Consider the following 14,959-nt stretch of genomic DNA (forward strand, 5'->3'; position numbering starts at 1 on the left):
GTAAAGCTTTTTGAGGTTCTCGAAGAAATGTTTTTCTAGAACAATGAAAACCGAACCTTGTCTAGGAATTATTTGGAAGACTATGAGGGAGATCGTATTCAGATAGTCCTCGACTTACGACCACAACTGAGGCACTTGTTAAGTGAGTTTTGCCCCAGTTTATGACCCTTCTTGCCACAGTTGTTAAGGGAATCAGTGAAGTTGTTAAGTTGGTAACACGGTTGTAAAGTGAATCTGGCTTCCCCATTGACTTTGCTTGTCAGACGGTCGCCAAAGGGGATCACGTGACCCCAGGACACTGTAACCATCATAAATGTGAACCCGTTGCCAAGCATCTGACAATATAATCATGGTCAGGAGGTCTCAAAATATGATCACATGAGCCCAGGAGACTGCAATGGTCATAAAGAGGAAGTATGATCACGTGATCATGGGGTTGTTAAGTGTGAAAACAGGTCATAAGTCATTTTTTTAAACAAACCCTGGTAAGTCAAGGACTACCTATCTAAGCTTTGGAAGTTTGTCTAATCAATAAATCTGCACAGAATCTGCACGCTGTTATGAACTCTTGCTATATGCTAGAGATTGTCCTTTTAATGTAAAAAAAAAACATTGTGGAATTGACAATGTGGTATATATTTATTACTGTATCCCCACCCAAAAGTATTTTGGAATGGATTGGTCGAAATACTGTAGTACAGTTACCTTCCTCTGCCTTTTTAAGTAGGTCATCAAGTAATATTTTCCGATGTTCTTCTCCATCCTCAAAACTGTATAAAGCCCATTTTTTCAACAGTGTTTCTCCTTCGCCACAAATATCTACTTCTAATAGACCCGGGAACCATTCCTCCATCAGAGAATCGATGTGATCTACAACTTGCCCCAAAATGATGCAACCTTTGGAAAGCCGGGGGGGGGGGGGGGAGGGAGGGGAAATGTGATTAAAAATTTGTGGTTCGCTGTATCTATAATTAGAAATACACTAAGATGTTTTCCGCTGAGCAAAACCAACAATATCTTAATTTTTCCCCACCCTCCGGAAGGTTGGGAGGCGTATTTAACCTTTTCTGCAAGAAGGGACGGTGATTTTTAAAAAGCTGTTCAGATTGTTTTCCAGAACTGCAGATTCCACCAAGGTGTAAGCTTCCGGAGACCAACTCAGATATATGCCTTGCCTCCAATACATCTTATTAGGACGAAGAGCTCGTTCTAAGAAAAAAAGGAAGAATGTTAAGCAAGTAATGTGGGTTTTTTTTCCATTGTAAATTCACATATGATCCCTTTCTCTGACATGATTTTATGTGTAGGAGAAATTCATATTAAAAAAAATATTTTTCACTTTCTAAATTCACATATGATCCCTTTCTCTGACACGATTTTATGCGTAGGATAAATTTTTATTCTCAATCTATCCAAATAGGATACGGTACTTTTTAAAAAAAAAAATCACCACGGATTGGGATAAAAATATTCTTTGAGAAGAAGAAAGTTGGAAGCACAAAGTATGCAAGAACGAGAAGTGCGGCTCTCTTTCAAAATTCACATACGATCCCTTTCTCTGACACGATTTTATGCGTAGGATAAACTTTTATTCTCAATCTATCCAAATAGGATACGGTACTTTTTTTAAAAAAAAATTCACCACGGATTGGGATAAAATTATTCTTTGAGAAGAAGAAAGTTGGAAGCACAAAGTATGCAAGAACAAGAAGTGTGGCCCTCTTTCAGAATTCACATACGATCCCTTTCTCTGACACGATTTTATGCGTAGGATAAATTTATATCCTCAATCTATCCAAAGAGGATAGCCTTTTTTATACTTTTAAAGTTCTTTAGGAAGAGGAGAGTTAGAAACAACAAGCATGCAAAAACAAGAAATACAACCATCTTTCCCGGCCTACACTAGACTATAGATTTTTTGCAATCTCAATTCCCATGGCTAATTCGGGCCCAAGAACGGGAAAAGATGGAACAAATCCCAGGTTCAAATCCCAGGTTGGGAAGCTTTCTCAATATATAGCCATCCTGAGATCAATTCAAATACAAGAAGTAAAATGCAGTTCGTCCCTTAAGGTTTAAACATTAGCTTTTTTTTTAATCCCATTTATATCCCGCCCTTCTCCGAAGACTCAAGGCGGCTTACAATCTAAAGCACAAATCAATGTGCTTAGCAATAGCCTTCATTCTATGTATATGCTTGCTTATTAGGGCTTTCGCTCCCCCCCAAGCGGCATTATTACAAAGTCAGCTTATTGCCCCCAACAATCTGGGTCCTCATTTTACCTACCTCAGAAGGATGGAAGGCTGATCATCATGCTGATCTAAATTATCTACCTTGGCTCAAATTATTTCTACTGCCATAAATTAACAACATTTGGAATCCTACTATTGTAAAGGTACTGAGACATAGGAAGTCTGAGATATAGGAAGTCTAAGATCCTTCGTAGGGGGTATTTAGGATTCCAAGCATAAGGGATCTTAGGTAAATAACACACGTGTTCTAGATCCCTAAACAAAACCCTTTAAATGAGTTTGCATTTATATTCATAATCCATCTACCTGCTTCCTATCCAACACCTCCAATCCACAGAAGTGTCTCTTCGTGACAAAGCAGGATAGCAATCCCAAAATGTCATATAACAGCCTGACCTTTATCTGTTTCTACTTGAAAGCAGTTCCCATTGACTTGGACAAATCCAAGCAATTATTTTCTGTATCAAATTTGATTCGGCCAACAGCCTTGTGCTGACACCGTTAAGCTAAATTAAGCAGCTAAAAGACAAAACCTGTGGTAACTCAGCTAATTTCTTAATAACAAGATTTAATTAATTCCCTTCCAATCTTCTACCTCTTCCCAAAAGCATGTATGAAGACACTTCAAGCAGTCGATTGATTAGCCTGGACCAGAATCCCATCGGAAAATACGGCATCTCGTACAATCTTATAATAAGCTCGGAGTTTTCACAGTGAGGTAATTCTATCACAGGCCGCTGATCTGACAAGCTTCAAGAGAAAAAATAAATAAATAAAGCCATTAATTTAAAAAGGGAGCTATTTTTCCCCTTTTTAATTTTTTCATTTCCCCAGGTTGGCAATGGGGTGACAGTCAAAAGGTGCAGATCTTCTCTGAGTTATAATTATAACTCTTCTCTGAGTTATAATTAACAGCTGATGCTATAACATTGAGCAACCATCCATAAGAAGTCCCTGTGTTCTATTGGGCACTTTGGAATTACTGCACAAATGGTAGCAAATGCACAAATTTGCTTCGGAAACCCCTGATACAAATGAAATAATAGAAGAGAATATTTGTAGCTCAGGGTTGAACTGAACTTGCAGCAACATAATATCTCTCGGCTTATTCCTCTCTTGACTCCCTCTCCAGTGGAAACTTACAATTTCCAATCTATTGTTTTACCTACTGCTAGTAGCCACTTCATGTATCAACATTTAAAGAAAGCAAATGGTTACCAACATACCGATAAAGGATAATATTTGTAGCTCAGGGTTGAGCTGTGGAGGTCCTTCGTGCTCTCTGAGCTTGGTGGCTTTCTTGCAGACATTTCATGACCAAACTAAGTAACATTATCAGTGTTAGTAGGAAGTGAGGTCTATATTGTTTGCTTCTTGATTGTCGGCCTAATGTTAATCTTAGGGTTAATCTTTGTTCCTCTGTCTGTTGATTGCTGGCGAGCAGATATTTTGGGATGTTGTTTCCTTTCCAACAATCAAGAAGCAAAGAAGGCAAGCAACTCCCAGCTCAGACAAATAAACTAACAGTAAAATAACCCAATAAGGATTCACCCATATTGCTCCCACCAACACTGACAGGGCATGCCACTGGTATATAAAATGAGAGCAAACCCCACTCCCTTCTAGTACTGATGATGTTATCTAGATGGGTCATGAAATGTCTGCAAGAAAACAACCAAGCTCAGAGAGCACCAAGGACCACACAGTCCTTCTCCTCTTCTCAACAACCCCCCCTTTTTTTCTAGCACTGATGATGTTCCCTAGTTGGGTCATGAAACGTCTGCAAGAAAACAACCAAGCTCAGAGAGCACGAAGGACCCCACAGTCCTCCTCCTCTACTCAATAACCCCCCTTTCCTTCTAGCACTGATGACGTTCCCTAGTTGGGTCATGAAACGTCTGCAAGAAAACAACCAAGCTCGGAGAGCACCAAGGACCCCACAGTCCTCCTCCTCTTCTCAACAACCCCCCTTCCTTCTAGCACTGATGATGTTCCCTAGTTGGGTCATGAAATGTCTGCAAGAAAACAACCAAGCTCAGAGAGCACGAAGGACCCCACAGTCCTCCTCCTCTACTCAATAACCCCCCTTTCCTTCTAGCACTGATGATGTTCCCTAGTTGGGTCATGAAACATCTGCAAGAAAACAACCAAGCTCGGAGAGCACCAAGGACCCCACAAATTAAATAATTTACATCATCTGTAATGAAGTCATAACGTATGAGAGGTTACACTTTCCCTCCCCTTGCAAATGCTCAGCTAACAATGAGTTCTAATTTTTGGTTTACCTGCTCGGAATAAGCAGCTGATCTTCTCCTAACGGCAAAGCAATCTGAAATTTCTCTAGCAGCTTGAAGTATTGGTCCTTGCAGATCTCAGGAAATTTACTATTCTTTAGCAAGGATTTTTCCACATCGGAACGCTTGATGATCCCTTTGGGGTACTTCGTAAAGCCATCAACCTTCACCGTCAATATCTATGGAACACAAACCAGTCTCACAAACCTCACTATGATTCGCTTAAGTTTCAAAATCGTGTTAGACCTCCAGCTTTTCGCTTAGCTTTAAAATAAGAAGAAGAATATTCTTCGTGGTCCGGGTGTGATTGGACACCCAAGGAATTTGTCTCGGGTGCATAAGCTCTTGGTGCACATATAAGCAATAAAGTGATCAATCATGAATCGTAAGACACAATCATAGCGTCACACACAAAACCTTTACACACAGTATTACAGTATTATTCTGTGCTGGCACAGTGGTTAGAATGCAGCATTGCAGGCTGACTCTGCCCACTGTCAGCAGTTCAGTCCTGACGGGGCTGAAGGTTGACTCAGCCTTCCGTCCTTCCAAGGTCAGTAAAATGAGGACCCAGATTGTTGGAGTCAAGATGCTGACTCTGTAAACCGCTATAGGAAAATTTCTCAAACCTGTATGAATCATTTTTATTATTTGTTTTTCCCATTAACTATTTTGTTATTAATATAAAATATAGACAACAGGCTAACAATTTGTAAACAGACTTAGTAGTTGAGCAGTTTAACTTTCTTTTGGCCTGTTTTGTAAAGGGTAGGAAATTAATATTGTCAAAATTATATTAATCAGCATTCAACTAGGGCAGGGGTAGGCAACCTTGGCTCTTTTATGAGTTGTGGACTTCAACTCCCAGAATTCCTCAGCCAGCCACGCTGAGGGGAAAGGGAGAGGTTTCCAAGCTGAGCCATGCTGGCTCAGGAATTCTGGGAGTCGAAGTCCACGAGTCATAAAAGAGCCAAGGTTGCCTACCCCTGGGTAGGGAATGCTGTGTATACGTGTTAGCCTTTTTTTTCCTAAGACACTGTTTTAAATGTCTTGCTTGTTGTGTTTTTTCTTTTCTTTTTCTTTTTTTTAATTGTCGACTTACGACAATTCAGCCTAAAATTTCTGTTGTTGAGACATTTGTTAAGTGAGTTTTGCCCCATCTTATGACCTTTCCTGCCTCCGTTGCTAAGTGAATCACTGCAGTTGATAAGTTAGCAACCCGGTTGTTAAGTGAATCTGGCTTCCCCAGTGACTTTGCTTGTCAAAAGGTCACAAAAGGGGATCAGGTGACACCACCACCCCCGGGACACAGCAACCATCACAAATATGAACTGGTTGCCAAGCATCTGAATTTTGATCACGGGACCGTGGAGATGCTATAAAGGTCCTGACTGTGAAAAACGGTCATAAGTCACTTTGTTCGGTTAATTTTGAACGGTCACTACATGAACCGTCGTAAGTCGAGGACTATCTGTATTTCGGTCTTTTGTATTTTACCTTTCCTCGAAGCAACTAAATATTACACAGAAAAAAAATCTGAAACCTGGAAGATAAAAGAGAAAGAATCTTTCGGACGCTAAAAAGTGACAATCAAAAAGGGGGGGGGGCGGGAATCCAGAAAACCTGGTTTGGATCCCCATTTGAGACCCACCTGGCCTATGATTTTACACAACCACTTAGGATCGACAAAATACAAATTTCGGAGCTGAAGGGCGGGATCTTGAAAGTGGAGGAGGACACCTAAATAAATAAATAAATAAAAAGTCCGTTTAGTATGTGTGCATCATTGCATACGGAACATTTTAAAAACAGTGTGGTGTATTACTTTATAATTCGTTACCCTTTGTTCAGTGGGGGGATCCCCATCCCTCTCTCAGCCCAGCCCACCTCACAGGGTTGTTGTTATGGGGAAAACAAGAGGAGGAAGGACTATTGCAGCGGCCCACAACCTTTGGGACACCAGGGATCAGTTCCGTGGAGAGAGGTTGTTTTTTTTGTGGTACGGAGGCGGCGTGGTTTCGCGTGCTGCCGGCATCCCGTGGATGGAGCTTCACTTGCTTGCGTGGACCGGTTTCTGGCATGCCGTGACCCAGTGCCCGTCCATGGACCAGGGGTTGGGGTTTGCTCGCCACCTTGAGCAACTTATGAGTACCGTATTTTCCGGCGTATAAGACGACTTTTTAACCCATGAAAATCATCTCAAAAGTTGGGGGGTCGTCTTATACGCCCAGTCGTCTTATACGCCGGAAAATATGGTGATAAAGCTGGCCCAAAACGAAACTTAGCCCAACTTAGCATCACGTTTTTGTTAAACAGAAAAAGCTGATTGTGGAGCCACTGACTGTCACAGCTCAACAGCCGCGGGTTGGTTTGGTTTTTTTACCCGATTCGTTCAGAAAATGCACAGCGTGGGAAAGCTCGTTTTCGTCCAACTGCAGCTGCTTTTCTTGCACCAGTTCGTAAAGCTGAGTCTGGCAAATCACAGGGAATTCGGCCGGCAACGTTTTACGTATTTCTAGAATACTCTTCTCAAGTTCTAAGTAGCTGTCTGGGATTAACTGGCCGATCACCGGCTGATCCCTGATCTGCAGGAAAAAAAATAAATACATAAAATGTTGTTCCGATATTTCGACGAATACCTTAAGTGATGAATTGTGCTTTCCTAGTCAATAATTTCTCCTGAAATATGGATTGTAGTCTGGGCCAGTCTAGAAAAGACAGTAAGACATGGAATCACAGGGTTGGGAGGGACCATGGAGGTCTTCTAGTCCAACCCCTGTTCAAGCAGGAGTCTTATCTTGGAGAAATGGTTGTCCAAACTCTTCTGGAAAAATTCTGCCTTCCTGAAGATTGAAGAGATTGAGCCGTTGAGAAGGACCAGGCATTCGAAGTAAGCCATAAGGTGGCTTGTTTCATTTTTACTTTAGGGCGCCATGCAAATCCAGCTATTGTGTCTTGCAAACTATGATTCGTGGCTTTACAAGGTGGTGTGTGCGAATCTGGTCTAGTCAATAAGCAATTGCTACTGTAGTTAAGTCATACCTTCTGCAGCGATAACAGAATAACAGAATGGGAAAGGACTTGGAGGTCATCTAGTCCAACCCCCTGCTCATGCAGGAGACCCTATGCCATTTCAGACAAGTGGCTATCCAATTTCTTCTTAAAAACCTCCAGTGTTGGAGCACCCACAACCTCTGGAGGCAGGTTGTCCCACTGACTAATAGTTCTCACTGTTAGGAAATTTCTCTTTAGTTCTAAGGTGGATGAACCCAGAACTGGATAGATGTCTTCTTTAAACTATCTAGGGAAACCAAATCTGTATTTATGACACTAAAGAATTGCACTGAACATTAAGCTGTAACATCCCTGATGGCTAATTGAGCAAGATTTGATGCAAATATGCCTGCGAACGTGCAGCTTTAGCAGAACTTATCAACCATTTAATTATGGTTGGTGCAGTGGTTAGAATGCAGTATTGCAGGCAAACTCTGCTCACTGCTAGGAGTTCGATCCTGACTGGCTCAAGATTGACTCAGCCTTCCATCCTTCTGAGGTCGGTAAAATGAGGACCCAGATTGTTGGGGGCCAAATATGCTGACTCTGTAAACTGCGTAGAGAGGGCTATAAAGCACTGTGAAGCGGTATATGAGTGCTATTGCGATTTATATCAAAGCGAAATGGCTTACTTTAAAATCCAGACACTCTTTGATGATGATTTGTCGAAGCTTAGTCATTGATTCAGACTCTTCTGTGGCTTTCACAAAGTGATAGTCATGGATTTTGGGAAATCCCTTCTGATTCATCAACTCCTTGGTGATTTTATCGATGCAAACTCTACACTGCTTCTCCGTAGAGATGTCTAAATGAGTCCCGATGAGAATCACAGGGGAGAATGACGCTCGGGTCTATAAAACAGGAGTTGCAAAGTTCTCGATTAAGGATTTTCTCCCATAATTATCCTTTGATTGTGCAGTTGGTTTTATTCCACTTTGTTATCCTCAGTCCTAGCCACCTTGCAACCAGGATGTCATCTCAGATTCGACAAGAAGTTTAGGAATTCTCATTAAGCACTGTGCCATCTTTAAACCACACGAGGAATAAAATCTTACTTACTTAAAAAAAAAGATCCTCAAATTCTTTATTGCCACTGACCAGAATAGTATACATCTGTGTAACAGAGCTCAAAACGGAAATAGGTAATTTCTTTCCGATTGATTAAATAAGGAAAAATATTCTGTTCCTGTTCTCAAGGTCTGCTTTTAACACTTCACAAAGAATCCTCAAACAAAAGAACCTTTTACAATTGCAGATCAATTCAGGTGTTTTTTATGATCACTGGAATGCTGTCAGCCAAATGGATCTATTTCTTTTAAGAAGTTCACAGCGGGGAAAGGTGAGAAAGTGCGAATGAATTTGGGACCGTTTGCCCTACTTTATTTGGAAGTAAGCTGGAAGGGGTTGGGGAAATTATTCAGTCTAGTGTAATAATTGCAATGACATGCAATTATAGCCTTTCCAATAATTGTCTATGTGTTCGACTTTCTTACCTATGAAGGAACGTTGAAGAGAAGGAGTGGCAGAGTTAAAAGAGGCATCAGCCTAGAATCCCTACATAACCACGAGCAGACTGGCCCGTATCTAACTCTGACCACGTGCTGGCTGTCAGTTCAGAAAATTCCTGTGCATAGGCTTTTAGCAATAAATCAATTTCATTGGACACGGACATGTGGCCTTTTGTATTTCACAGAAGGTGCATTTTCTAGAGTCAGTCACTCTTAAACACAACTTATTGTTGAGTTTATTATTTACTTCAAGTGTCTATATCACATTGTTTAATCATAAAGTTCCCTAAAGAAACTTATAGCTTACTAATTTTCTTGTCATTGCATTCAGTTTTCTGAGCTTAACAAAAGACAAAAAGAAAAAGCACAGTAGGAAAAAGAGATGGGGAAGGAAAAGAAAGACTTAATGTACTCGTAGGTGTGTATAAAGAGATACATTTTCAACCATTTCTTTTCTCGGAGTAACGAAGAACAGGATAGCTTCGTATTAGGTGAGACAATGTTTAGACCAGGGGTAGGCAACCTCGGCTCTTTCATAACTCGTGGACTTCAACTCCCAGAATTCCTGAGCCAGCCATGCTGAGGGGAAAGGGAGAGGTTTCCAAGCTGAGCCATGCTGGCTCAGGAATTCTGGGAGTTGAAGTCCATGAGTCATAAAAGAGCCAAGGTTGCCTACCCCGGGTTTAGATAATGGAAGAGAACTCTTATGAGATCTCTTAATTGTATTTCATCCAAACTGAACACTCCTACTTTTTTAAATTAACGGTCTTCCCTTTTGGTTTTCACAAATTTCTATAGACATTGGTTAAAAGCCAAATCTCACCTACTGCCACCAAAAAAAGTGCTGGCAGAGGTGATTCCCCAGGTCCCAAACATTGAGTAAGGTTAGTAAGTTGTGGGTTGGAGTCCACAGTCCTGAGGACTTCCACCAGATGACCGGGGCTGTCCGAAGTTGTGTTTCTGTAAGCTTAGGAGAGCCACAAAGTCACTTCTCCTGACATAATCAGGCTCACAAATTCTGTAAAACAGCAGGCTGAGCTGGAAGGTGGCGTTAAAGATGTCCTTAGTTTGGAATCATTGTGCAGCCACAAGAGACCCACATCCCATCTCTGGTGAATTCTGTTGACCTTTATCCAGCACCGATTTAGCTTTGACTGTTAGTTGACTAGATATTTGTGTGTGGGTAACAATAATAAACTCTTCTCTGCTTTGAACTCAAAGAATGCTCCTGGTTATTTGTGCCTGACAAATTCTCTATCATATCAGTGTGGTGTGTTTTTTTTAAAGAAAGTATGTTACCTTGATATTAAACAGCCACGGTTTCATGGCATCCACTTCCGATTCCCCTTTGCTAAGGTCATAAACCACGAGGTATAGAGCTCGCTGAGTCATAAAATGGGGATGAGCGCTGTAGAATTCTTCTTGACCTACAGAATAGCAAGTACAGCGGTCATTGGCAGGTGCTATGTATGCCCACGTATGCTCTGCGTGACCTCCAATCCTCAGCCAAGGGAGAAGAGAATTGAAACAGAGTTTAAATCATTTCAGGCTGCGTTCAAAAACAGGAACAAAGTGTTACAGGTCGCGAAGAAACAGTTGGTTTTCAAATCTGCTCTCTCACACAACACAGAGATATAGTAGGAAAATGGCCAAAGCGGAAAGTTTCACAAAACTTTAGAAGTTTAGAAAAAACAACAACCGTATTCCTATAGGAGAACAGGCAGCGCCTGGGGAGAGAGTCAAGAGAGGAAGCAGCCTGGCATTCTTGTGTTCTCACAGTCTAAGTCCAACCCCTCTTGAATTCCGTTGACTCTCAATTAGCACCAATTTAGTGCTGTTAGTTGACTAGATTCTCTGTTAGTTGACTAGATAAGTCAAGAGTCCCCAACCCCCATTCCGTGGACCAGTACTGGGCCGCGGCATGCCAGCAACCGGTCCGCACAAACAAGCAAAGCCCCATCCATGGGATGCAGGCAGCACACAAAACCACGCGCCCTCTGGTCCATGGAAAAAACACTCCACAGAACCGGTCCCTGGTGCCCAAAAGGTCGGGGATCTCTGAGATAAGCAATAAATCAGCTTAACCACAACTTAACACGTGGTCCTGATTCTTAAACCCTGACAGCTCCCCTGTTCTCATGGCACTATATGCTAGCTCTAAAGTCAGGCTCCAGGTTTCCTTCCTCTGTAATAATCCACATGACTATATTAATTTCTACCACGGCAAAGTACAGATAGTCCTCAGCTTACAACTGTAACTGGTCATTAAGCAAGCTGTCACGTGATTGGCACACTTTTATGAGTCTTTTTGCAGCGGTCTTTAAGCGAATCACTATGGCCATAGTGAATCCACCAGTCCATTTGTCCGCACTGGGTGGTTTTTGCCGGACACCGAAAGTAAATGCCAATTTCCAACCAAAAAAACCCATTGTAAATCAAATTCAACTAACTTTATTGTGATCATTAACCAGCAGAAGAGAAAAAAAGAAGAAAATAGTTCCCAAATATCCAGAATACTCAATAATAAATAAAGAGGAATGATACATTTTTTTAAAAAAAATGCTTAAAGGCATCATTCCTATTAGTTAAAACAGGGAGGGGTCTTCAAACTTAGCCCTTTTATGACTTGTGGACTTCAACTCCCAGAATTCCTCAGCCAGCGTACCTAGCTGAGGAATTCTGGGAGTTGAAGACCACAAGTCATAAAAGGGCCAAATTTGAAGACCCCTGAGTTAAACTAACAATATAGGACTAGAGACTCTGTCAAATCTGAGGAAGGTACAATACAGTAGCTGACATTAAAAAAAAAAGACCAGCGAGTAACGCTGAGGCAGAGACATTCCCTGCTCAAAACGTTTTAAGTCACAGTCATATGACCGTTGTAAGTGGAGGACTATTTGTATCAGGGGAGGTGCTGTATCTCTCTATATTCTTCAAGCCATGGTGGCGCAATGGTTAGAATGCGGTATTGCAGGCAAACTCTGCCCACAGTCTGGAGTTCGATTCCGACTAAGGTTGACTCAGCCTTCCGTCCTTCTGAGGTCAGTAAAATGAGGACCCAGATTGTTGGAGGCAATCGGCTGACTCTGTAAACCGCTCAGAGACAGGCTGTAAAGCACCATGAAATGGTATATAAGTCTAAGTGCTATTGCTATTGCTTTCTTCCTTTCCTTCTTTCTCTCCCTCCCTTTTTTCCTTCCCTCCCTCTCTCCTTCCTTCTTTCTTTCCTTCCCCTCTCCTTCCTTCCTTCCTTCCTTCCTCCCTCCCTCCCTCCCTCCCTCCCTCCCTCCCTTTCTTCCTGTCATGGTGGTGCAGTGGTTACAATGGGGTATTGCAGGAAGACTCTGCCCATAGCCAGGAGTTCGATCCTGACCGGCTCAAGTTTGACTCAGCCTTCCATCCTTCCAAAGTCAGTAAAATGGGGACCCATATTTTTGTGGGCAAATATGCTGACTCTGTAAACCGCTCAGAAATCGGGCTGTGAAGCACTGTGAAGCGGCATATAAGTCTAATTGCTAGTCCTGGTGCCATTCTCCTAAATTCTGAACACCATTTTGTTTTTTTTAATTGACCCCACACACACACACGTGTGAAAGGAAATACCTGCAAAATCCCAGACATTTAAAATGGTGTCTTTCTTGATTTTGCCCCTTCGGGGAATCTTCCAGTCGTGGACATCAATTCCGACTGTCGGATTCTGAGGGGCCAAATCTGGCCTCTTCCATTTCATCAGTTGTCGTAACAAGGTCGTTTTACCGCTGCCGGCGTTTCCAACCATCATGAGCTTCATTCTGTGGTAGGGAACGGCCTTCTTTAAGCGCAGTTGAAGGAACCTGACAAAAAAGGGATGGAAAGTTTTTTTTTTCCCATTATAGAATTGCTTTAAAAAATCATCTTTCACAGTGGTGGGGGGGAACCCTTCTCAATATTATAACCACCGGTCCAATTTTTTGTATACTAGTCCAATTTGTGTTAGGAATACTTTCAGCCAGGACAAAAACCTGGTCAAAACAAAGCTGAGTGTAGACGTTGTGATGAGCTGTGGTAATTTCTTTCCTACAAAAATGAGCTCAAGTGAATCTTAGGAAGGTAAGTTTCCCTTTTAAAGGTCGTCCTTGACTTACGGCCTCAACTGAGCCCTAAATTTCTGTTGTTAAGTGAGACATTGGTGAAATGAATTTTGCCCCGTTTTATGATGTTTCTTGCCTCGGTTGTTAAATGAATCATGGCAGTTGATTAGTTAGTAACCCGGTTGTTAAGTGAATTTGGCTTCCCTATTTATTATTTATTAATTCGGTTTATATACCGCCCTACTCCCAAAGGACTCAGGGCTTGTGAGGGGGTCGCAAAAGGGGATCCCATAACCTTGGGATACAAGAGCCGTCATAAATATGAAGCCTCTGAATTTTGATCCCATGCTCATGGGGGATGCTGGAAGGGCCGTGACAGTGAAAAATGATCACTTTTTTCAGTGCCGTTGTAACTTTAAACGGTCACTAAACAAAGTCGACAACTACCTGTGTTACGATCAATTTTTTTTTTAAAAAAGGCACATTTGTGTTAATAACATTTTCAGCCAAGACGAAGACCTGACCAAAATGAAACTAAATTTAGATGAGCTGTGATCGTTTTTCTTTCTTTCTTTTTTATAAGTTTTTAATCATTTTTCCATACAAACAATAATTTTTCAACCAACGTGCTGTCTGAGTTTACATATGCTAGTACATATTTAATTCCTATGAGGGACGCGGTGGCTCAGTGGGTTAGGATGCTGAGTTTGTCGATCAGAAGGTCGGCAGTTTGGCGGGTCGAATCCCGAGTGCCGCATAACAGAGTGAGCGCCTGTTACCCGTCCCAGCTTCTGCCAACCTAGCAGTTTGAACGCACGTAAAAATGCAAGTAGAAAAATAGGGACCACTACGGTGGGAAGGTAACAGCGCTCCGTGCGCCTTTGGCGTCCAGTCATGCCAGCCACATGACCACGGAGATGTCCTCGGACAAGCGCTGGCTCTTCGGCTTTGAAACGGAGATGAGCACCGGCCCCTAGAGTCGGAAACGACTAGCACGCATGTGCGGGGGAACCTTTACCTTTACCTTTATTTAATTCCTAATCCTTTACTCTTTCCTCTAACCAAGGGTAAAATAAATTCCAAGTTTGATAATAATCCGTTTCTTCCTCTTCTTTCAATCTCATAGTCAATCTGTCCATCTCTGTGCATACTAGTATTTTTTTTAATTATTTCTTCATCTGATGGTATTCCTTCATTCTTCCAGTGTTGTGCAAATATAATTCTTGCTGCTGTTGTGACGTGCAAAGTCAAGTATAAGCTTTGTTTATTAGTCTTACAATAATGAGCGCAAATGAGCGTTGGGAAGATCCGTTTCCCTTCTCTTTTTTGGAGCAGCTAACAAAAGCTTTGTGTTAGATCAGACAAATAAGAAATAAATCTGAACTACAGTAGGATAAACTCACCTGATAATATCCCTTGCTTTGCCTCCCACGTGTTTGAAATCTAAGTTAAGATGTAACCCTTCCAAAGGAAGATCCCATATATTCAACAATTTTCCCATTTCATCTGGAAAACACCGTATTGCTGGATTGTAGCTAACATCAAAAGATGTCAAGTTCTCAAGAAACCCAATTTCAGGAGGAATCTAGAGACAAGAGAAGAAGCTCTCATATATATTTATATATCAGAACAGAATCGTTAATCTTATTTTTTAAGTTTTAAAATACAGTTTTCCTTTAAAAAACCCCCCTTCGCCCTCCCTCCTCCCCTCCCTACCTCCCCCCTATCTCCCCCCCTCCCCCTCTCCCTCCTCCCTCCCCTGCCTCCCCCCCCTACTTCC

At 41.8% G+C, this 14,959-nt stretch overlaps 1 protein-coding gene across 3 annotated transcripts in view; it reads right to left on the minus strand.

Moving 5' to 3' along the window:
• Window positions 1-14,959, minus strand: part of LRRK2 (leucine rich repeat kinase 2) — a 96,338-nt gene that overhangs the window by 24,578 nt on the left and 56,801 nt on the right. For all 3 annotated transcript variants that reach the window (XM_083366227.1, XM_083366226.1, XM_083366225.1), the window contains 10 exons: window positions 14,583-14,764; window positions 12,713-12,942; window positions 10,409-10,536; window positions 8,234-8,452; window positions 6,931-7,132; window positions 6,199-6,287; window positions 4,539-4,726; window positions 2,849-3,003; window positions 1,063-1,209; window positions 706-897 (listed from right to left, as the gene is read on the minus strand). In XM_083366227.1, the coding sequence (XP_083222353.1) occupies window positions 706-897; window positions 1,063-1,209; window positions 2,849-3,003; window positions 4,539-4,726; window positions 6,199-6,287; window positions 6,931-7,132; window positions 8,234-8,452; window positions 10,409-10,536; window positions 12,713-12,942; window positions 14,583-14,764 (1,732 nt within the window). The remainder of the gene's footprint in view (window positions 1-705; window positions 898-1,062; window positions 1,210-2,848; window positions 3,004-4,538; window positions 4,727-6,198; window positions 6,288-6,930; window positions 7,133-8,233; window positions 8,453-10,408; window positions 10,537-12,712; window positions 12,943-14,582; window positions 14,765-14,959) is intronic.

This window comes from Vipera ursinii (genome assembly GCF_947247035.1).
Source record: "Vipera ursinii genome assembly, chromosome: 6".
Classification (NCBI taxonomy): domain Eukaryota; kingdom Metazoa; phylum Chordata; class Lepidosauria; order Squamata; family Viperidae; genus Vipera; species Vipera ursinii.